The sequence below is a fragment of the Oncorhynchus mykiss genome, chromosome 17 (assembly GCF_013265735.2).
Source record: "Oncorhynchus mykiss isolate Arlee chromosome 17, USDA_OmykA_1.1, whole genome shotgun sequence".
Lineage (NCBI taxonomy): Eukaryota > Metazoa > Chordata > Actinopteri > Salmoniformes > Salmonidae > Oncorhynchus > Oncorhynchus mykiss.
In genome coordinates this window covers 52,364,083-52,386,667 of record NC_048581.1, presented here as the reverse complement: position 1 = coordinate 52,386,667, position 22,585 = coordinate 52,364,083, and the positions used below count along the sequence as shown (strand labels likewise).

The 22,585-nt window shown below is 42.5% G+C and overlaps 3 protein-coding genes across 3 annotated transcripts; 1 reads left to right on the top strand and 2 right to left on the bottom strand.

Moving 5' to 3' along the window:
• Positions 1-5,543: 5,543 nt before the first annotated feature.
• Positions 5,544-9,503, bottom strand: LOC118936244 (acidic mammalian chitinase-like). Its single transcript, XM_036950114.1, has 11 exons — positions 9,431-9,503; positions 8,996-9,025; positions 8,646-8,847; positions 8,210-8,266; positions 7,956-8,121; positions 7,527-7,651; positions 7,267-7,390; positions 6,939-7,124; positions 6,602-6,724; positions 6,143-6,281; positions 5,544-5,978 (listed from the first exon to the last, which is right to left on the bottom strand). Exons 1-11 carry the CDS (start codon positions 9,468-9,470, stop codon positions 5,716-5,718), a joined length of 1,455 nt encoding a protein of 484 aa, XP_036806009.1. The 5' UTR covers positions 9,471-9,503; the 3' UTR covers positions 5,544-5,715.
• A 7,322-nt stretch (positions 9,504-16,825) lies between these two features.
• On the top strand, positions 16,826-19,042 carry LOC110494065 (zinc finger protein 570). Its single transcript, XM_021568761.2, has 2 exons — positions 16,826-17,144; positions 17,478-19,042. The coding sequence occupies exons 1-2, from the start codon at positions 16,958-16,960 to the stop codon at positions 18,683-18,685; spliced, it is 1,395 nt and encodes a 464-aa protein (XP_021424436.1). The 5' UTR covers positions 16,826-16,957; the 3' UTR covers positions 18,686-19,042.
• LOC110494066 (gastrula zinc finger protein XlCGF48.2) lies at positions 18,318-22,573 on the bottom strand. Its single transcript, XM_021568762.2, has 2 exons — positions 22,006-22,573; positions 18,318-20,806 (listed from the first exon to the last, which is right to left on the bottom strand). Exons 1-2 carry the CDS (start codon positions 22,229-22,231, stop codon positions 19,923-19,925), a joined length of 1,110 nt encoding a protein of 369 aa, XP_021424437.1. The 5' UTR covers positions 22,232-22,573; the 3' UTR covers positions 18,318-19,922.
• Between the last annotated feature and the right edge of the window lie 12 nt (positions 22,574-22,585).

The following is a 22,585-nucleotide window of genomic DNA, read 5'->3' as shown; positions in this document are numbered from 1 at the left end:
CACTGGATGTGTACCAAACTCACTAAAAGTGGCAGTAATAAAGCCTCTCTTGAAAAAGCCAAACCTTGACACAGAAAATAGAAAAAACTGTCAAAATGTTTTGGAAAAGCTGTTGCGCAGCAACTCACTGCCTTCCTGAACACAAACAATGTATACGAAATGCTTCAGTCTGGTTTTAGACCCCATCATAGCACTGAGACTGCATTTGTGAAAGTGGTAAATTACCTTTTAATGGCGTCAGACCGAGGCTCTGCATCTGTCCTCATGCTCCTAGACCTTAGTGCTGCTTTTGATAGCATCGATCACCACATTCTTTTAGAGAGATTGGAAACCCAAATTGGTCTACAAGGACAAGTTCTGGCCTGGTTTAGATCTTATCTGTCGGAAAGATATCAGTTTGTCTCTGTGAATGGTTTGTCCTCTGACAAATCAACTGTAAATTTGGGGTTCCTCAAGGTTCCATCTTAGGACCACTATTGTTTTCACTATATATTTTACCTCTTGGGGATGTCATTCGAAAACATAATGTTAACTTTCACTGCTATGCGGATGACACACAGCTGTACATTTCAATGAAACATGGTGAAGCCCCCAAATTGCCCTCACTAGAAGCCTGTGTTTCAGACATAAGGAAGTGGATGGCTGCAAACTTTCTACTTTTAAACTCGGACAAAACAGAGATGCTTGTTCTAGGTCCCAATAAACAAAGAGATCTTCTGTTGAATCTGACAATTAATCTTGATGGTTGTACAGTCGTTTCAAATAAAACTATGAAGGACCTCGGCATTACTCTGGACCCTGATCTCTCTTTTAATGACCATATCAAGACTGTTTCAAGGACAGCTTTTTTCCATCTATGTAACATTTCAAAACTCCGAAACTTTCTGTCCAAAAATGATGCAGAAAAATGAATCCATGCTTTTGTTACTTCTAGGTTAGATTACTGCAATGCTCTACTTTCCGGCTACCCGGATAAAGCACTAAATAAACTTCAGTTAGTGCTAAATACAGCTGCTAGAATCCTGACTAGAACCCCAAAAATGTGATAATATTACTCCAGTGCTAGCCTCCCTACACTGGCTTCCTGTCAAGGAAAGGGATGATTTCAAGGTTTACTGCTAACCTACAAAGCATTACATGGGCTTGCTCCTACCTATCTTTCCGATTTGGTCCTGCCGTACATATCCACAAGTACGCTACGGTCACAAGACGCAGGCCTCTAATTTTCCCTAGATTTTCTAAGCAAACAGCTGGAGGCAGGGCTTTCTCTAATAGAGCTCAATTTTTATGGAATGGTCTGTCTACCCATGTGGCAGATGCAGACGCAGTCTCAACATTTAAGTCTTTACTGAAGACTCATCTCTTCAGTGGGTCATATGATTGAGTGTAGTCTGGCCCAGGAGTGTGAAGGTGAACGGAAGGGCTCTGCAGCAACGAACCGCCCTTGCTGTCTCTGCCTGGCCTGTTCCCCTCTCTCCACTGGGATTCTCTGCCTTTAACCCTATTACAGGGGCTGAGTCACTGTCTTACTGGTGCTCTTTCATGCCGTCCTTAGGAGGGGTGCGTCATTTGAGTGGGTTGAGTCACTGACGTGATCCCCCCCATCCTTGGGTAGAGATCTTTGTGGACTATACTCGGCCTTGTCTCAAGATGGTAGGTTGGTGGTTGAAGATATCTCTCTAGTGGTATGGGGGCTGTGCTTTGGCAAAGTGGGTGGGGTTATATCCTTCCTGTTTGGCCCTGTCCGGGGGTATCATCGGATTGGGCCACAGTGACTCCTGACCCCTCCTGTCTCAGCCTCCAGTATTTATGCTGCAGTAGATTATGTGTCGGGGGGCTAGGGTCAGTTTGTTATATCTGGAGCTCTTCTCCTGTCTTTTCCGGTGTCCTGTGTGAATGTAAGTATGCTCTCTCTAATTATCTCTTTCTCTCTTTCTTTCTCTCTCTCTTGGAGGACCTGAGCCCTATGACCATGCCTCAGGACTACCTGACATGATGTCTCCTTGCTTTCCCCAGTCCACCTGGCCGTGCTGCTGCTCCAGTTTCAACTGTTCTGCCTGCGGCTATGGAACCCTGACCTGTTCACCGGACGTGCTACCTGTCCCAGATCTGCTGTTTTCAACTCTCTAGAGACAGCAGGAGCGGTAGAGATACTGTTAATGATCGGCTATGAAAAGCCAACTGACATTTACTCCTGATGTGCTGACCTGTTGCACCCTCGACAACTACTGTGATTATTATTATTTGACCATGCTGGTCATTTATGAACATTTGAACATCTTGGCCATCATCTGTTCTAATCTCCACCCGGCACAGCCAGAAGAGGACTGGCCACGCCTCATAACTTGGTTCCTCTCTAGGTTTGTTCCTAGGTTTTAGCCTTTCTAGGGAGTTTTTCCTAGCTACTGTGCTTCTACACCTGCATTGCTTGCTGTTTGCGGTTTTAGGCTGGGTTGCTGTACATCACTTTGAGATATCAGCTGATGTAATTTTTTGTTTATTTTAAATGACACTGAAAAAACAACATAATACAAAAACAACCGTAAATCTACATGCAGTGCAGAAAGCAACTACACACAAACATAGTCAAGATCCCACAAACTAAAAGTGGAAAAAAAGGCTGCGTAAGTATGATCCCCAATCAGAGACATCGAGAGACAGCTGCCTCTGATTGGGAACCATACCCGGCCAACAAAGAAATAGAAAAACTAGAATGCCCACCAAAATCACACCCTGATCTAACCAAATAGAGAAATAAAAAGGCTCTCTAAGATCAGGGTGTGACAACTAGAGGGTAAGGGGCAAGGGGTCTATTTAAAATTGAACATCAGGCTTGAGACAAATGTCACGTTCTGACCTTAGTTATTTTGTTATGTCTTTGTTTTAGTATGGTCAGGGAGTGAGTTGGGTGGGTTGCCTATGTTTGTTTTTCTATGATTTGAGATTGCTGTGTTTGGCCTGGTATGGTTCTCAATCAAAGGCAGCTGTCAATCATTGTCCCTGATTGAGAATCATACTTAGGTAGCCTGGTTTCACTTTTGAGTTGTGGGTGTTTGTTTTCAGTGTCAGTGTTTGGTCCACACGGTACTGTTTCGGTTTAGTTATTTCACGTTGTCGTTTATTGTTTTTGTTTCAGTGTTCACGTTTCTTATTAAATATCAAGATGAACATTTACCACGCTGCGCTTTGGTCCTCTCCTTCATCCAACAGCCGTTACAACAGACATGTATAACCTCATGGTCTGCCTAGCAAAAATGTTGGTCCTTGGTGTAGCGTAATTGATAATAGTAATAATGTACTACAATGCAGCCATATAACAAGTAATTATTAAGAAATCAAGTGTACTTTTCAGCATGTTACCATATTTGTTTTAGTGTGTTGGAATCTGTTATTATTACTAATAGTTATGATTTATCGAAAAAGTTAAAAAAAACAATTGTCAGAAAAAAAAGAAAAAAAAATCATTACAGTCACAATCAGGTGAACTTGTTTGTGCTGGTGTTGCTGTAGCTATACCATGAATTGTTCAAAAGGAGTTAAGTGCTCTGATATCTACCTTATCACATTTAACGCAGTGTATCAGTCCTTATAAGTACCTAGAATCCAATCAATGCCTAAGTTGATATCTTGGTTGAAGGATAGCATGTGCACAGCATACTCTGAGTAAGCGTTTTGCTGTCTGCAAAGTTTTTAACACATACAAACTCTGCCTTCTTTGCCCAACGCAGGAAATGAATCAGGAAATAGTCCATGTCAAAGCATTGCCTGAACAGCGATGTGAAGCCTGAAAAGTCAGATTAAAAGTCTGATGACATACCGATTACACAACAGCTGTCTCTGATTCGTTGGTGATGGGAATTCTTAGTAATGTATTGGTAGCAAGAAGTGATATGATTGGTTGTCGCAACCCAAAATATTATAGGCTCAACATTGTCAGTGGGTGCCATACGGGCTCTGGATGTGCTGTCACATACCTTTTGTGCCAGGGGGGAAGCACGTTCCGATGGCGAGGAATTGTCTCATGGATAAGTTCAATTAAATCATGCCTCCCCTGCACATCTGGTGGTCAACCAATAACTAAAACTGACTACAGATTAGAAGGTTGCATATTCAAATATGTTGGGGTGAAGGTTTTTATAACCTCCGCCCTGGCTTAAGCTATGTAGCTTTTATTCCTTTTATTGTATTATTCTTGTTTTTGTTTTATGGTCTTTGCTGTAGGACAGTGTCCTTCAGTTTTTTTTCGGGGCTGCCACCGGAGGGCTGGTGCGTGGAGGTGGTGACGGATAGACCGGACCGTGCCAGGCGCACTGGAGCTCTTGAGCACCGAGCCTGCCCAACCTTACCCGGTTGAATGCTCCCGGTCGCCCTGCCAGTGCGGCGAGGTGGAATAGCCTGCACTAGGCTATGCAGGCGAACCGGGGACACCGTGCGCAAGGCTGGTGCCATGTAAGCCGGCCCAAGGAGACGCACTGGGGACCAGATGCGTAGAGCCGGCTTCATGGCACTTGGCTCAATGCTCACTCTAGCCCAGCCGATATGCGGAGCTGGTATGTACCGCACCGGGCTATGCACCCGCACTGGGGACACCGTGCGCTCCACAGCATAACACGGTGCCTGCCAGGTCTCTCTCGCCCCCCGGCGAGGAGCTTCGGTATTTAAATATGAATTTCTATTGGGCACAACATTATCCGAAGCTCGACCAAAACAAACTGCAAATGCAGCCTACAAGTTTGTAGAGTCACTAACTTGAAGTAGTCATTGCATGCTTGGAATATGGGACCAAATACTAAACTTTTGACTACTTTAATACACATAAGTGAATTTGTCCAAATACTAGACACATTCAAATGGGTAGACTAGATACATACAGTGCTTTCATTTCTAAGCGGTAAAACAGATACTGTATGTATGAAAATACCCTCAAATAATAAGTGACATTGTGTACTGTCCCTCATTTAAAACATTTGATCTCAAATTGAGTACAGAGCCCAATTAAAAGTTTTAGCTTCACTGTACAAATAGAAATGCAGGAGAGTGTATGTGTGTATTTTATACCAAGGTGTGAACACTGCGATTTACAATTATGAATGTTTAGTTGCACTTTGCACCTTGGTCTTGTCTGTTGTTTTACATTTTTGGAAATTTTACATTAAGTTGAAGTACTTTTCTATTTACTGTTGTCTATATGTTGTTTATGTCAGTGCTTTAACTGTCATGGTAATGATGAGTCAGTCTAAGCTCTGTGTGCTTTGTACTGTGTCTGTAAGCCTGGTAAAGTTTGACTGCAACAAAGGACTTAACTTTTACTGCAATTCTCTGTGGTGGAATGAATTGTATGAAACTAAACTGACAAGGGAATAAGTGAGGGAATCAGTTGAGAAGGCAAGGAGCAGAATTGCTTGTCTTGTTCAGATAATGACTAGCTATGTGGGATGCAAGGTGATTTGTAGATTACTGATTTTTTGCAGTCAAAGTGCAATGAAGTTTAATAACTAAAACCCACACAGTGTGGATGAAATAAAGTGACAGAGACAGCAGGATGAATTTATATGGTGGATGTTTATTGGAGTGGATTTTAAATGGTAAGTGGAGCTGATGTTAGAATGGGCCATGACATCAGTGGACCTAACAACCACAAAACCTTTAGACCCAGCTCCTTCATGACATACGAGAGGGGGAAGGAAACATTAATAGGGGGGAACCGTGTTTTTTTTAGGCCCAGTTGCAGCACTTGCAGCTGATGTCGAACACCAGACCGGCAGCACAGTGCTGGTCGTAGGTCTTGCCCTGGCTACAATTGTAGAAGCTGTTCTTATTGGTGGGGTCAGGGTACATGCCGTCAGCCTTGCCGGCGCAGAAGCCAGATCCCCCACTGCTACTGCCACTGCTGCCCCCTTGACCTCCGGGCTGTTGGGGGTTGAGTGGTTGCTGGGCAGGTGTCACTGGGGCAATGGGGCCCGTACGGGCGGCACAACCTGGGAGATATGGAGGAAATAGGAGTTGGGGGAATGTAGAAGAGAAAGGGGGTTGAAATCTTTTCAACTACTATTTGAACCCAGGTCTGGCTGAGATAGTGAGAGAGGGTTGTTGTTGAACGTTTGTGTGTACAAGCAGGCTTGCGTTTGTGTCTGTCTCTCACCAGCTCCGGTTCCCAGTCCAGACTTGAGGGTGTTGATCAGTGGGTATCTGCCCTGTCCACAGAAGGTTCCAGAGAAGTCATCCAGATCCAGACTCCACACCATGGCTCCTCCGAAGCCAGTGTTCTTCAGCCACTCGATCTGTAGGGGAGAAAGAGAGGGGAGAGGGTTTACATAACAGGGTGAAATTGGATAAATATGTATAGGTGATAGGGCAAATGATGAAGTTCTATGTTGCTCAGTTGGTAGGGAATGGATCTTGCAATGACAGGATGGTGGATTCGATTCTCGCTGGGGTCACCCATTACAAAATGTATCCACTCACTACTGTAAATCACGAAGAAAAAAGCTACTGTTTAATTCCATATATTATAAGGATTATTGTAACAGAGTAGGATGCTACGCCATTACCACCTAGTTATATATTTCCTCCAACAGACAAACACCCCACAAACACAGACCTTGTCCTGGTAACTCTTGATGTTGTCATATCCAACCCAGATGTTCTGCTGGGTGTAGGCGTAGGGCACCATCTGGGCAGAGTCCCAGGCCTGGGTAGCGCCCTGCTTCAGTAAGGTGCAGATCTAATGACACACACACACAATTACGTTAGGGTTGGAAGTTGTATGATTCAGGAAGCTGCAGATGTAATCACTCAAAAACATACACTGTGTTTGCGTCCAAAATGACACCCTGTTCCCCAGGATGATACCTTTGACAAGAGCACACAAGTAGTGCACTCTGTAAGGATTGGAATAGGTCCGAAATTACACCCTATCTTAATCCTGTGTCAATTACCTCGTAGTAGGCCAGGAAGCCAGACTGTCTGGTGAATGGTCCGGCCGGGCCGGGGCCAGTGGCGGGGGCGCCCACTCCAGTGTTAGAGCCACTGGCCAGCTGGAAGGTGTGGCCGTAGGTGGGGAATCCAACCAGGAGCTTCTCAGCGGGGGCACCACTGCTCTTCCAGTACTTCATAGCATAGTCCTGAGAAGACACACATTATGTGGTAGTGAGAATTTTTAAGAAATGTTTTACTCCCTCTCAGCTCAAAACTAAATAGGCAGGAAGAGATAGGTGAGCAGAGGAAGAGAGAGAGGAAGAGATGGGTACAGAGAGAGAGACTCACCACATCGAAGTAGATGTAATCTCCCTGATCAGCTGGTCCTCTGTAGAGAGGGCTGTTTTCTCCAGTGTTGTGTTCCCAAGATCCATGAAAGTCATAGGTCATCACATGCAGGTAGTCCAACACGCTGAGAGGGAGAGAGAAAGAGAGAGAGAAAGAGTTTCCAATATGCCAAGAAGTATTTGATAGATCATGCATGTTTTAATGTACACATTTTTCCTAAGAACTAATATATGAATGAGACCCAGTGTGTATGTACTGACGATCCAATCTCGGCGATCTGGTATCCGGAGTCGATGGTTCCCTTTCCGGCAGCCACAGCTGCAGTCAGCATCAGACGAGGAAGGTTGGTGTTCTTTCCTTCAGCCTCAAAGGCAGCCATCAGCTCCTAGATGGAGACAGTGCACAGAGTGATGTGTGTGTTAATTTGGGAGTTCAGGTGTTCATTCTTGTCTGTGTGGTCATTTGTGTATGCATGAGCTATTTTGTGTGTGTGTGTGTGTGTGTGTGTGTGTCTGTATGTGCGATTGTTCATCTGCGTGTGTGTGTGTTTATTCATGTTTGTTCATTTATGTGTGTGTGTGTGTGTGTGTGTGTGTGTGTGTGTGTGTGTGTGTGTGTGTGTGTGTGTGTGTGTGTGTGTGTGTGTGTGTGTGTGTGTGTGTGTGTGTGTGTGTGTGTTTGAGTCTAACCTGCAGCAAGGTGGTGAATCTGGCCTTGTCTGCGGGTGGGGAGCCTCTGGATCCGGGATACTCCCAGTCAATGTCCAGGCCGTCAAACTGGTACTGTCTCAGGAACTTGATAACGCTGCTGATGAACGTCTGGCGGTTGGCTGCACTGGACACCATTGCTGTGAACCTGGGTACACACACACACACAGGTCAGACACAGGGTGTGTGTGTAAATGTGTGTGTGCACTTGCATGTTTATATGCATCTCCACTTACGGCTGAGTGCCAAAATTCCATCCTCCAATGGCTAGCAGAGTCTTCAGGTTGCTGTTCCTGTTACCAAATACAAGACTTAGGGTTATTACTGGCTTAGGCGTGTATGTGTGTACCATGGGAGGCTGCTTAGGGGAAGAAAGCTCATAAAAAATATCTGGGATGGCGGAAATGGAATGGCATCAAACACATAGAAACAATGTGTTTCACATATTTGATACCATTCCACTAATTCTGCTCCAGCCCTTACCACGAGCCCGTCCTCCACACTTAAGGTGCCACAAACCTCCTGTGGTATGTACATGCCTGAATGAGAAAGTGTTTGCCTGCATTTGTCTATGTGTGTGCGTGCCTGCATGCATGCATGCGTATGTGCATGTGTGCATGCCTGCTTGAGTGTGTGTTTGTGTGTGTGTGTTTGTGTGTGTCTCTCTCTCACTGGTTCTTGAGAGCCTGGAACTGTCCGTAGAGTTTCTCATCGTCCCATTCGTAGGTCTTGATCTCGTTGTTGGCCATGCCGGCAAAGGCATAGATCAGATGGTCACAGAGACAGGGGTCCACGTTGGTGGGGAAATACTTGCCTGCTCCTGGCCGGTACTGGCCCCAGTTAGTGAAATAACAGGATAGGATGTAGGAGGATCCTATGGAAGGGTAGTAGTAATGTTAGAGTTTGGAGTTTGGCGGTTTTAGAGTCAGGGTTGGCATGTTCTGTAAATCGAGTTATTGTTCTCTGATTGGCTACTTACCTAGATGCTGGCTACATTTAAATGAAATGAACTTTAAACGTACCTAGCTGTGCATGCAGCAGGAGAGCCAGTCCTAGAGAGAGAGAAAAGGAGAATAGTGTGAGAGAAAGCCAGAGAAATAAAGAAGGGAGGAAGAGAAAGGCAGAGGTTTTGTGTTATATTAAACTTTTTTTAAAGTCAACATAATTCAGAACTGTAATGATAATGATATAAAGTGCAGTTCTTCCCCTCTGACATGAATATAGGTGGGTCATGGTGCTGTCAACCTCAGTCCTTAGAAACAGAATTTGACCACAGAAGCATAGACAAAATGACAGTCGTCAGTGGCCAATTCTCTCCACAGGGAGCCAAAGCCTTAGCATGGAGCATAGTATGTCTGAATGTTGCTAATTGTTATTACAATGAAAATGTAAATAACATGTTTGAAATAAAGACCAATAGTAAATAAGCTAAATAAGCCAAAATAAATTCCACTTACCAACGCAGATGAGTAGTTTGCCCATGGTTGCTCTGTACATTGCTCCTTGGGCTGCTCAACCTTTTTATACTCTCAACGACCACTCCTATCTCACTCATATCTCTATGACTTTCCCATTCCGCAGCAAAACTCAATCAGCCTCAGTCACTTGTTTGAACAAGGGTTTCCACTGCCTTAACAAAAACACTGATAAACTTCATATGTCCTTGTTTTAAGACATGATAAGCTGACGATAAAAAAAAGCAGGTCTGTTTTCGGTGAAATTGACAACCATAAAGATGGGTCCATTAGCCACCCCTTAGACTCTTCAGTATATCCTCTACGACTATCCCCTGCACCCTAGCTAGCACCTTTCTCCTACCACCAAACCCCCTATATACTTGTGGAGATTGACCTTGAAATGGGATAGATGTACAGAATCTGGTGACCATTCTACCAACTCAAGCTCAAGGTTGAGATGTCACCATAATTAATTGATCTATCTTATGTTTCAGTTCTTCATGCAGTGAGTTGAAGGTTCGGGGGAAGTGCCTAGGGGATAGGAATAAAAGGTGTGACTTGAGGGTAAGGGGCAAGGGGTCTATTAAAAAATCAAGCATCAGGCTTGAGACAGACCTGTTTCACCTCATGGTCTGCCAAGCATAAGTTTTGTTACTTGCCGTAGCGTAATTGATAATCGTTATAATGTATCACAATGCAGCCATATAACAAGTAATTGTTAAGAAATCAAGTGCACTTTTCAGTGTGTTACCATATTTGTTTGAGTTTATTGGAATCTGTTATTATTACTGATAGTTGTGAGTTATCCACAATGTGGATAAATCAGTCTGATAGCCTTGAGATAAAAGCTGTTTTTTCAGTATCTTGCCATTAAAAAAAAGACACTGTACAGCAAACTAGAAAACAAGAATGATACAATAAAAGGAATAAAAGCTACATAGCTTAAGACAGGTGTGAGAGCACAATGTCAAAAAAACTATTGTGAACAAATAAAAATATTTTTACATTACAGAGTCACAATCAGGTTAACTTTTTGTACTGGTGTTGCTGTAGCTATGCCATGAATTGTTCAAAAGGAGTTAATTGCTCTGATATCTACCTTATCACATTAACACAGTGTATCAGTCCTTATAAGTACCTTGAATACAATCACTGCCAAAGTGGATATCTTGGTTGAAGGACGGCATGTGCACAGTATACTCTGACTAAGCGTTTTGCTGTCTGCAAAGTTAACGCATGCAAACTCTGCCTTCTTTGCCCAGCGCAGGAAATGAATCAGGAGCTAGTAGATGACAAAGCAATGCCCGAACAGCGACAAAAAGCCTGGGAAGTCAGATTAAAACTCTGATGCCATACCGATTACAGCTGTCTCTGATTTGTTGGCGAGGAGAATTCTTAGTAATATTTTGGTAGTAAAATTGTTATTTGATTGTCACACACCTTTCGTGCCAGGGAGGAAGCACGTTCCCACGGCGAGGAATCATCTTATGGAACAGTTCCATTAAACCATGCCCCCCCCTGCAGATTTGGAGGTCAACCTAGACCTTGTCTTGCAACAGTAGTGGGCCTGACTCAAGATTAGAAAGTTGCATGTTCAAATCATGATGGGGTCAAGGTTTTTATGCTCTCACACCTGGCTTAAGCTATGTAGCTTTTATTCCTTTTATTGTATCATTCTTGTTTTATAGTTTGCTGTACAGTGTCTTTTTTTTTAATGGCAAGATACTGAAAAAAACAGCTTTTATCTCAAGGCTATCAGGCTGTTAAATATCCATTACTAGCCGGCGACCACACGTTTACTCAACACTGCACCTTAGAGGCTGCTAAACTCAGCAAAAAAAGAAATATCCTATAACTGTCAATTGCTTTTATTTCAGCAAACTTACTAGATTTGCAAGTTCTGGAAGTGAGATGTTACCCCACTCTTCCAACAAGGCACCTGCAAGTTCCCAGACATTTCTGGGGGGAGTGGCCCAAGCCCTCCCCCTCCAATCCAACAGGTCCCAGACGTGCTGATTGGGATTGAGATACGGGCTCTTCGCTGGCCATAGCAGAATACTGACATTCCTGTCTTGTGTCGTGGAAATTTCCTGTATTACCAAATCATGAGAGAGCAAACCACACACAAGTCAGAGTTATCATAAAGTCCATCTTTAATTATATGAGCTTCACCATAGCCCTGTGACTCTGAGATCAATTCAGTGTCTATAAATTAATTCTCTGAGTGTCAACATAATGGCAACTGAGATCCTTTATAGCAAAGACACACCCATCTAAACATGACAAATAAAAGATCTTCGGAACATTACACAAAGAAAAATTTTACTTCAGAGAGGGGTATCCCATATAAATTATTGTTCAGTTTGCCCTCTTAGACGAAGTTCTTATCTCGTTCTTGGTACCACTTAGGACCAAAACATTACTTCGTCCAATGGCATACAGTGGGGCAAAAAGGTATTTAGTCAGCCACCCACTTAAAAATATGAGAGAGGCCTGTAATTTTCATCATAGGTACACTTCAACTATGACAGAACAAATGAGAAAAAAAATCCAGAAAATCACATTGTTAACCTAACCAGGAAAACTTTGGACACTATAAGGTATGACTGATTACTCAGGTTTTATGAGGGCTATGATGGGACCAATTTTTCCTAATCAGGTCACATGTTTTTTGTAAAAAATGAAACAATGTCCTATACTTGTGGGGATGAAAACCCTGTCAAACTGCAGCAACCTTATACTTGTTCATATGAATTATATTTAGACTAGAATAGGAGGGTGGATTTCCTCTACCCAGACACAGAGACAACAACAGAGAGACAATAGAACTTACAGGGCTGAGCTTGATTTATGCATGTTTGCATCATGCAGGCCTATACAACTGTAGGCCTCATAAAACATTAACACATATGTCATCACTATTATGTTGATTAATTAATTCCAGTTCATCATTTTGGATTGAAAACATATAGGCAGCCTAGCCAGCACAATTTTGAATATAAACCAAATTTGATCACATTCACATTTTCTCCTGACACACAAATGGAATATAAATCCATAACACGACCAATTAGTTACCCTGACCAAATGGACAGCGCGCATTGGATGTATGCAGCTGCTCTTATTAGTAGCCTACAGTTGATCAGACTGAAAAATTGTCTCGTTTTCATCCCATCCCATGTCAGATCTCTAATGTTTAGGTGTAGCCTAGGCTGCTGTAACGTTCATGTAATGAGTGCTTGCTTGTGTCTGTCTGTGATTATGTGTTATAATCTTTGCAAAATAAATAGTGGAGTGTGAAAAGCCTCAAGTAGAGCGCACGTGAATAAATGCGCTGCGTCAGAGTCTTTCGGTTACTGGCCAACGCTCTAACCTGTCTTTCAATTACTGGCCCAACGCTCTAACCTGTCTTTCAATTACTGGCCCAATGCTCTAACCTGTCTTTCAATTACTGGCCCAACGCTCTAACCTGTCTTTCAATTACTGGCCCAATGCTCTAACCTGTCTTTCAATTACTACCCAACGCTTTAACCTGTCTTTCAATTACTGGCCCAATGCTCTAACCTGTCTTTCAATTACTACCCAACGCTTTAACCTGTCTTTCAATTACTGGCCCAATGCTCTAACCTGTCTTTCAATTACTGGCCCAACGCTCTAACCTGTCTTTCAATTACTGGCCCAATGCTCTAACCTGCTGCCCCAAATAAGCATCTTGAAAATATCCCTGTTTCTCCTTACTTTCTTGTTGTGTTAAGCAGTTTGAATAACCAGACTTTTGCCATGATCGATGCGGCGTTTTCCCAGAAGCTTGAATCTGATGTGGGCATTTATATCCTCCCTGCTTTGTTTTGCCATTTAGCTGAACGATCACTGTACCCCCATTTCGCCCAAGACTTTCCAAGAAACAGACAAGGCCTGCAATACAAGCAGATTGATGAACTGCTCCATGTTAACCAGCTATACTTTTGATAACAATTGTTATTGAATGTCCTAACATTTGCATCATTCTTCATGAATCTGATCTCAGGCAGAGGTCAACCCTCGGTTTTAATTCACACTTTTTCCATGTACCCCAGAGAGTGAAAGGGGTTCTTCAACAAAAAAGTCAACAAAATTTGCGGTAGTGTTGGCGACGAAAACAGCACACTTGAGCAGCTAGATAGCTAGCTACTGAAGTTAGCAAGGCACATTTTAATAAATTACACTAACTGGACGCAAAATTAAAGTTCTAAAACCAAGAAAACTATTTATAATCTACCTCCTCCATCTCCTGTAATTTGAAGAAACTAATTTGAATTGAATAGTGTCCCAAAAATGCTCAACTATCAATTTTCAATCTCTATCCAATAATGTAATCCCCCATAATGCTCGGTGGTACAACCCCAATTCAACACACTAGGTTAATTCTCTGATCCTAATACTATGATTGGATGAACAACATATCAGTTCATACTGATTGGTTGTTTGGAGGTCATCCTCTGGAAGTGGTCATAATTACCATGTAGGTCCATGGAAGGGGCTGAGGCCTATGAGCCTCCTAGGTTTTATATTGAAGTCATTGTACCCAGAGGAGAACAGAAAATCGCTGTCCTCCGGCTACACCATGGTGCTACCCCAGAGAGTGCTATTGAAGTTACTATAGACCTTCATTACAAAACAGTGTGTTTTAATCAATTATTTTGTGACATTTGAATCAATATAGTTTTATCTAAAAAGGATAGCTTTTTAGTGTTTCGCTATTTTATTTTTATAAAATTTCACAGAGGATGATGGTCCTCCCTTCCTCTTCTGATGAGCCTCCACTGTATTGGCATGGGGTCTGGGGTTCCGTGAGTAGCTTTTGACAATTGTTTTGGGTTCTTCATGTCTTACTCATTGATTTGAAGAAGTTTGGGCCGGATGCTGGGTACTATATTTACTGAATATAATATTATGTGTCGCTCAGAGTGAAAACAATGAATGTGTCGATGATGTGGAGAGTGGAGTGCTACTGTCAGGGTCAGAGCCGCTAATTGACAAGGAGAGCACGGACAAGGAAAAGCAAAAGACATGACAACCACAAATTTGCTCCCCCTGAAATCACCCAGTCAAAGCCATGCTCCTTATTGTTGCAAGGCATGTGGGAGGTATTTTCATGTTTAAAAAAACAAATTTAATATGAGGAAACATTGTGGGTATTGCATCAACTCTGAGAAAGCATTCTGACAAAATGTTTAAAATCCCACACCTTGGAGAAACCACATAGCTGTCATGTGTGCAGTAAATGTTTCCTTACAGAGGAATACCTTCAAAGACATACAGTATGCCAATACATACAGGGGAGAAATAATTTCATTGCCATGTGTGTGGCACTCACTTTACCCGGAAGGGACACTTGGCAGAGCATTTCAGGAAGTTACACCCAGAAGAGAAACCATTCCACTGCACGGTAGGTAGTAAATGTTTCAAACATGCTAGTATTTTGAAGGATCATATGAAATTACACAAGGGGATACACCATATACATGCTCCCAGTGGGCTGCAGCTTCATATCTCAGAGTCAACTAAACATCCACCAGCTAGTTCACACAGGGGAGAAGCCTTTTTGCTGCAATGTGTGCAGCAAATATTTCCCTATGATGGGATACATTAACATACACTACATATGAGGATACACACAGGAGGGAAACATTTTGTTGCCATGTTTGCCATAAAGGCTTCCATCCAAAGGCACACCTGACAGAGCATATGAAGAAGACAAGACACAAGGGTGGAAGTGCTCTATGAGGGGAACATAGTTCAGGCAGAATATCTGAAGAAACAGTTTAGCAATGTAGGACATTCCCCTCATGTCACTTCTGTTAGTCGAATGAATCGAATGTATTGATATATGTGGGCAATTGATATGTGTTAGAGTATTTCTTGACTTCTATTTGACACTATATCAATTTATCACAAAGCATAGTACATTTGTACTGTTTTGGCATATCCAAGGAAGACAATATCAAACAGGGTAAACGTCCATGGTTGAACTATTGGTGTCATTCATAAGAAAACTGCAAATATTGACACTCCTGTCCATATATAAATAAATAGGCCTAGATATGTTCTTCTGCAACTATCTTTTAACAGATGACTTTATCCAACAAGGAGAAGGCTGCACAACACAGGGCACAGATAAATGCTGATCCAAAAGAGGAATACTTTGCCAAGAGAACAGCATGGTATTATTTTCATGAATTTCATTGTACACTGAGTGTACAAAACATTGGGAGCACCTTCCTAATATTGCGTTGCAACCCCCTTTGCACTCAGAACATCCTCAATTCGTCAGGACATGGACTACAAGGTGTTGAAAGTTTTCCACAGGGATGCTGGTCCTTGTTGACTCCAATGCTTCCCACAGTTGTATCAAGTTGGCTGGATGTCCTTTGGGTGGGACACATGGGGAAATTGTTGAGCGTGAAAAACGCAGCATTGTTGCAGTTCTTAACACACTCAAACAGGTGCCCCTGTTCAAAAGGCACTTAAATATTTTGTCTTGCCCATTCACCCTCAAAATGGCACACATACACAAACCATTTCTCAGTTGTCTCAATGTTTAAAAATCCTTCTTTAAACATGATTGCCGTAGATTTAACAAGTGACATCAATAAAGGATCATAGCTTCCACCTGGATTCACCTGGTCAGTCTGTCATGGAAGGAGCAGGTGTTCCAAATGTTTTGTAGACTCTTATGCCTGATCATGAACTACCACGGCTATCTTCAGCACCAGTGAGAGACAGAGACATCAGTTAGCTACGGAGGGTCAAACAGCAATTGCAACAAAACAAAAGAAAGGGAGGGACATTACCAAAATGTTGAGAGGTCAAATAAAATGAAAGCAAGTGAGCGAGCGAGCGAACATAAGAGTAGAGGGGGGAAACTATTTTGAGAGAAAAAACGTCAATAAGTTCTTATGAAAACATGAAAATTGTGGGATTGAATTCTACTGTATGTTATAAACCACAATGCGTTTATGGTGCAAAAACTAACCTTGGGAATATGAACTTGACATGGCCAGAAAAGGTGAGGAATGTATCTGCAATGGTTATGATATATTCGAGAAATTTGACATTACAGTATTCAGACGTGCAATACTTCAACCACTTAAAACTGTGCTTAGGCATGGTCTAACGTTTGCAGGAGGATAAGCACATTCTCACCTCAAGTTTTTATAAATTCCAACTTTTGCGTGAAAACTGGCGCACGCATGTTTTGTGCGTATGTATGGCGTTTATAAAAATAGGCACCTGGGTAGAAAATGTGTTGTTCAGTCTCATCCATAGATCAGATCACACGAACCTAACAGTGCAGAGGCCTGGCATGCCTGCACAGTAGGTGGCGGTAATACAAATACTTTCAACGTCGTGTAGGCTACATCACTGACTGACTCAAAGGGAGCAAATATACAGCCATTGGAGCAAACCCTTATCGCTTCTCTGTATGATATCAATGGTATACACTTTACTGTATCGGACATAAGAGGTCAACTGCTTCTTTAGAAAATGTCTAGACTACAGTTGTTACACCTATTTGTCAGTGAGCGGCTAAGAGCGGCTGCTGCTGAAATATTTGGGGCCGTGGAAAAAACAATAACGGATTACCAGGAAGAAATCTCCCGTTCAAAGGAGGACAACGACCGTTTACGATCGCTGTTCGATATCGCTTTCCAACCTCAGTTACCGAAAGCAGGTTTGCAGTTTATTGATTTTCTTTTCTTTAACTAAAGCCACATTCCGTCTATCTATGTCTGATGTGCCTTCCAAAGGGCTTAGCAGTGGAGAGAGTGTGTATTCAAATTTAATTTAGGATTGCTATGGCAAAGACATTTTCTTTTAAAGCTATACATCAAGTCTCATACACAAAAACAAATGTTTATTTTTGTGATGATTTGGTCACAGAAATCAAGGGAAATTACCAATAAGCATCTGGAACTTGTGTCAGGGCATATAGTCTAATTATATTTAGATTGTATGTCTCATGTCAGCATATGTGAGTTAGCTATGTTTTTGTTCTTCCCTCCAGACCCACTCCATCTCACTCTCTCCAAAGAGCTTCTCCCTGAGCATCAGCACCATGAGCAGGAGTGGAGCCCCAGTCTGGACCAGGGGGACCCAGAGCCCACGCAGGTTAAAGAGGAACCAGGGGAGTTTGGGACCAGTCAGAGGGAGGAGTTAATAACCAAAGACTCCATTTTGAGGGACTGTAATCAGAAACCACCTGAGCCACATCTTTACCACATCCAAATAGTGGAGAACAGAGAGAGGGACTCACTATCGATCAACACAACAGGAGAGATCAAAACAGAACCTGGTGAAGAGTGTTATGGAGGGTCTCACTGGGAACCAACCAGTGACTCTCAGTCCCTCTCTGCAGTAAATCCTGACAGTTCTGCAGCTCAGACTGAAAACAGTGAAAGTGACGATGGGGTGGACAGTGGAGGACTACCATCAGGGCTACAACCATTACAATCAAACAACACCCAAACCACTTCTCAAGATAATAAGATGTTTCCATGCCGTACGAAATCACGCCGCCAAAGACTAGCCACACCGTGTTTTTGCAAAGTGTGTGAAAAGTCTTTTGACTTCATAAATCATTTAATCAATCATGTGCGAATGCATGCAAAGGATAAAGATCATGTCTGTGGTGTATGTGGAAATGGCTTTGAGTCCACAGACAGCATGCTGGATCACCTGCTAACACACATTGGAGCCAAACCTTTTTGCCAGATGTGTGGTAAATGTTTCACTAATAAGGCGAACCTGAAAGTGCATATTGTGAGGGCTCATGCCGGTGAGAGACCATTTGAGTGTCCTGTGTGTGGAAAACGCTTTCAAACATCATTCATTTTAAAAACACACCAAGTCATTCATACTGGGGAGAAACCATTTCAGTGTCAAGATTGCGGTAAACATTTCAGTCGAAAAGGAAGCTTGCAGATGCACCTGAGGACACACACAAAGGAGAAGCCGCATCGTTGCCATGTTTGTGGAAAGGGCTTCCCTGTGAAGAGATCCCTGACCACACATATGACAAGTCACACAGGGTTGAAACCGCATCGCTGTGAAGAATGTGGCAAGGCCTTCGCTGTGAGTGAAGCCCTGACAGTGCACATGAAGACTCACCTAGAGGAGAAACCGCATCCATGCCATGAATGCAGCAAACGCTTCAATCGGATGGGATCCCTTAGAAGGCATATGAGCTTGATTCACAAACCGGAGAAATCGTGATATGCGTGGGGAAAATGTATCGGTTTAAACTAGATTTGAAAAGTACTAACTGATATCTAGAATTATACACATACTGTATCGCAGAAGTCACTGCTTTAGGTTGAAAAAGGTAGACAATAATGAATGCATGAACTTGCATAACATCGTGGGGAGCCACAGAGTGGTGTGTCTAACAAAGACCTGTTACTGGATTAATTCAAATTGCATGTTTTGAAAATGTGTATGTGACTGCTTGAACTGAAAGACCTTCCATGTGTGGTTTGAGAAGGAGGCTCTTTGTTGAAATATTGAAATATGTCAAATCTATTTTGACTGTGTTGCACAAAATGTAATAGTTTAATAAAACAGATGTTGACATTTTTGTTTTTGAACAAAGGTCATTTTGGGAAAGGCTTTTTCCCTTGCCGTTTTATAAATGAAATTGGGTAGGACTTTTGGTAATAGTACGAATAGTGTAACAGTGAGATTCTTATCTACAGAAGACGCCACCACAGTACACACTTGACATAATACTAAACCCACACATATTGCTGCTGCCTGGTGGTAGAAGATTGCACAAATAGTCATCCTGACTTGAAACAGACCAATTATTTATTAAAACCGTTAAAGATGCACTATGTAGAAATCACTCCGCCATTTCCTGGTTGCTAAAAAAAGAGCATTTAGCACCGCTGCCCCCAAACTCTGGAAGTCTCTCCCCCCCAAGCCACCTGCAATTCAGACTCCATCGCCATTTTCAAAAACAATATCAAAGCCTACTTGTTTAGTCTCGCATTCCCCTAAGCTTAGCTCACCCTTACTCAGCCCTAGCCTAAGATAAGTAGCTTTTATTCATTTTATTGTCTTGTTTCATACTCTTCGGTGTGCAGTGTTCTTATGGTTTCTGAAAGGTGCTTAAAGTCCCATGTATTATTATCATTAGGGATAAGGATAACTGTGGCAAGACCCTAATAGGCTAGTCATACAGCCCAGCAGTCAGGTCCAAGTCCTAAAGGGAAATAGATAAGGATGATCTAATTAATTGATTGATTGCATCTAGTTAGGCTGAATAAGATGGATTTTCTACCCTCTGCATCTAATATAATTACAAAAGAATAACAGCACCAGTCCTCAATGTATTGTAATGCATTGTTCAAACATCAATCACGGGTTCTTCTAGTGTCTTAAATCCTGAACAATAGTTCTACTGCCCAGATGTACATGTTACTCTCCCTTCTGAGTGTAGATGTCTCTGCTGTTAACGTTTTGACTGAGCCATTTTCCAGCTGTGTGGTCTCTCCCCTGGGTGAATTTTAAAGTGGGTGTTCAGGTGAGCCGACTGATTGAAACATTTCCCACAGATGTGACAGCGGTAGGGTTTCTCTCCAGTGTGAATGCGGTGGTGTCTCCTCAACAGGCTGATGGTGGTGAAGCTTTTTCGACACACAGAGCAGCTGAATGGTCTTTCTTTGCTGTGCCATCGCATGTGGACTTCTAACTGACAAGAGAAATTGAAGCACTTCCCACACTCCCGGCAAGGATACACTCTCTGTATGCCTTGGGCTTGATAGGGGGATCTCTGTTGAGGAAGCTTGGTGGTGTTCTGGTCTCTAACATGTATGTGTAGACCAATACTTTCTCTTTCATATGTTGCCTGTGGCTGTGGGGCCTCATATTCTGAGAGTCCTCTCTGAATTATATTGTTGATATTGGGTTGGGCACTGTTTTCACTCCGAGCTGCAAGACAGTCTGAATTCACGGTGAAGACGTGCTGTAAGTCACTGGTTGGTTCTGATGTGCTGTAGCCTTCTCCTTCATTCTCTATTTTGATATGATTATTAGATATGGTTCTGGCTAAAGAGTCTCCTTCTCTGTTGTTCACAGTTTGGGGAAGATGTGAAGGTGGAGGTGGGTCCTGATCACAGTTACTTTTCACAAAAGAAGGCGTATATATGGATTCTCCTTCGGTTTCAGACTCCAGCCCTTGAAGCTGCTCTTCCTCTGGACTGTTTCTGAGCTCCTGTTCCTCTTTAATCTGTGTGGGCTCTGGGTCCTCCTGGCCTAGACCGGGGGTCCACTCCTGCTCACGATGCTGCTGCTCAGGTGAAGATGCATCTTCGGTGAGATGGATAGTATGACAGTCTAGAGGAAAAAGAAATTAAGAAAGTATTTTAAAGGCAATTCTATTTCAGCAAACAACACAGCATACACAATCAATTCTAACTGAAGCTGGAAAGACAGTAAACTACCAGTTTTCTATTGATAGTTCTTTGTATATATATCCATAACAATTATTCTGATATATGGCTGAGAAAAGCTGCCTGCCTGTCTGTCTCATCCCGACACGTTCATTATTATGGGACATCTGGAGATCGAATTTAAATATTGAAACAATGTTGCAAATGTCAGACACAGACAGCAAGGTTTATACAAGTCTCTGCTGTTGAAAACGAAATGTTAGTCTAAATTAAATGTGAGATAATATCTAGATGCTTTTTATAGTGGAGACCAAGTTAATAAATTGTCTGGCTGGGCTGATGAGACAGTGGATTGTGCCATCAGATGGAATAGAGTAAATAGGCATTTTAACGTAATAGCGTTAGCTGGTGAGAACTTGTGGAATAAAAGACACCGGCTGGAATGCGGGTTTAACCAATCAGCATTCAGGATTAGACCCACCCGTTGTATAAGGTGTCTTAAGAGTGTGTTAGTCAATTTAAACTGGAGTGCCAGAGTGCGCTCGTAAATTTAGCTCACTGAGCATTCAGAGCGCACACTGGACGCTCTGGCCGGGGAGGAAGGTTGAGCCGAGCTCTCGGACCTCAACTCAGACAAGCACCCAAGCTAACTGGCTAACATTGGCTAGCTACATCCAGACACACAATGAGAGAACACCCCAGTCTGACCATTTTACTCACCCTAGCAGAGTTGGTTTGGCTGTTTTCGTGTTATACAGAGCATTGGTGACTAACTGTGCTGCTGGCAACAATTTAAATTACGCGTTCGTAAATTCATCAGTTATTCTGCCCTCTGGCACACTCTGACGCGAGTGCCCTTAAATCAGTAGCGAGATTGAATTTATGAACGCATCCTTAATGTAACGATGAATGCGTTCAGACCCCAGTGCAGCTCAGTGTAAACAAGCGTAATGGCAGGGTCGGTATCTAACGTTAGTAGGCTTTTCATTTTCTCAAATACTTAGCAATATCGTATAAACAAATTCTTGTAATGTATTTTCAATAGATAAATTCATGGAGTCCAACAACAACCAATTCCCTCATTTTGAGAAATAAAAATAGGTTGGTTGGCCTAGCGTTCATTTAGCTAACTAGCTAATATACCTGTTTGAAGTAGAACGCGCTGAACAGCGATATCCAGCAGCTTTCGGAGATGATTGTTCTCCTCCTTGGAGCGAACGATTTCTGTCTGGTACTCAACTATAGTACCCTTCACAGCCCCAAATATCTCATTGGCAGCCGTGGTTAATTTCTCGGTGAGAAATATATTCAACAATTCCAATTTTTTCATTTTGTTTTCTGTGTGAGTAGTATTTTCACAATCCACCATCTTTGTTTACGTTTAGTTTCACGGAAGTGACGATGATTGTGATCTTTGTTTCCGCTCTGATAGCACTGACGGAACTAAAGAGCACCATCTGTGTATTGAAAAACTGTAATAAAATCAAATAGGGCAATTCTCCAGATTTGTCTAGTAAGGGTTCTCAAACCGCTCAAGAAATCCTAGCTATTCCATATATTTTAACTATTCCACAGCTAGCACACCGGATTCAAATAGTCAAGCCCTTGAGTTAGTTCAGGGCTACAACAAAATTGTGGGGTGTCCCCAAGGAGAGGCTTGAGAACCTTCGACATAATGAACTGAAACATGACCTCCACGGCACTCAGTTTTACAAATGTAGCT

Excerpts from the sequence above, each read along its gene's own strand:
- LOC110494065 (XM_021568761.2), top strand. The coding sequence starts at position 16,958 with ATGTCTAGACTACAGTTGTTACACCTATTTGTCAGTGAGCGGCTAAGA. Across the intron at positions 17,145-17,477 it reads ACCTCAGTTACCGAAAGCAG|ACCCACTCCATCTCACTCTC; the intron begins GTTTGCAGTTTA and ends TCTTCCCTCCAG.
- LOC110494066 (XM_021568762.2), bottom strand. The coding sequence starts at position 22,231 with ATGGTGGATTGTGAAAATACTACTCACACAGAAAACAAAATGAAAAAA. Across the intron at positions 20,807-22,005 it reads GCGCGTTCTACTTCAAACAG|ACTGTCATACTATCCATCTC; the intron begins GTATATTAGCTA and ends TTTTTCCTCTAG.
- LOC118936244 (XM_036950114.1), bottom strand. The coding sequence starts at position 9,470 with ATGTACAGAGCAACCATGGGCAAACTACTCATCTGCGTTG. Across the intron at positions 7,652-7,955 it reads GATTCACCACCTTGCTGCAG|GAGCTGATGGCTGCCTTTGA; the intron begins GTTAGACTCAAA and ends GTCTCCATCTAG. Across the intron at positions 5,979-6,142 it reads TGGACTGGGAACCGGAGCTG|GTTGTGCCGCCCGTACGGGC; the intron begins GTGAGAGACAGA and ends CATATCTCCCAG.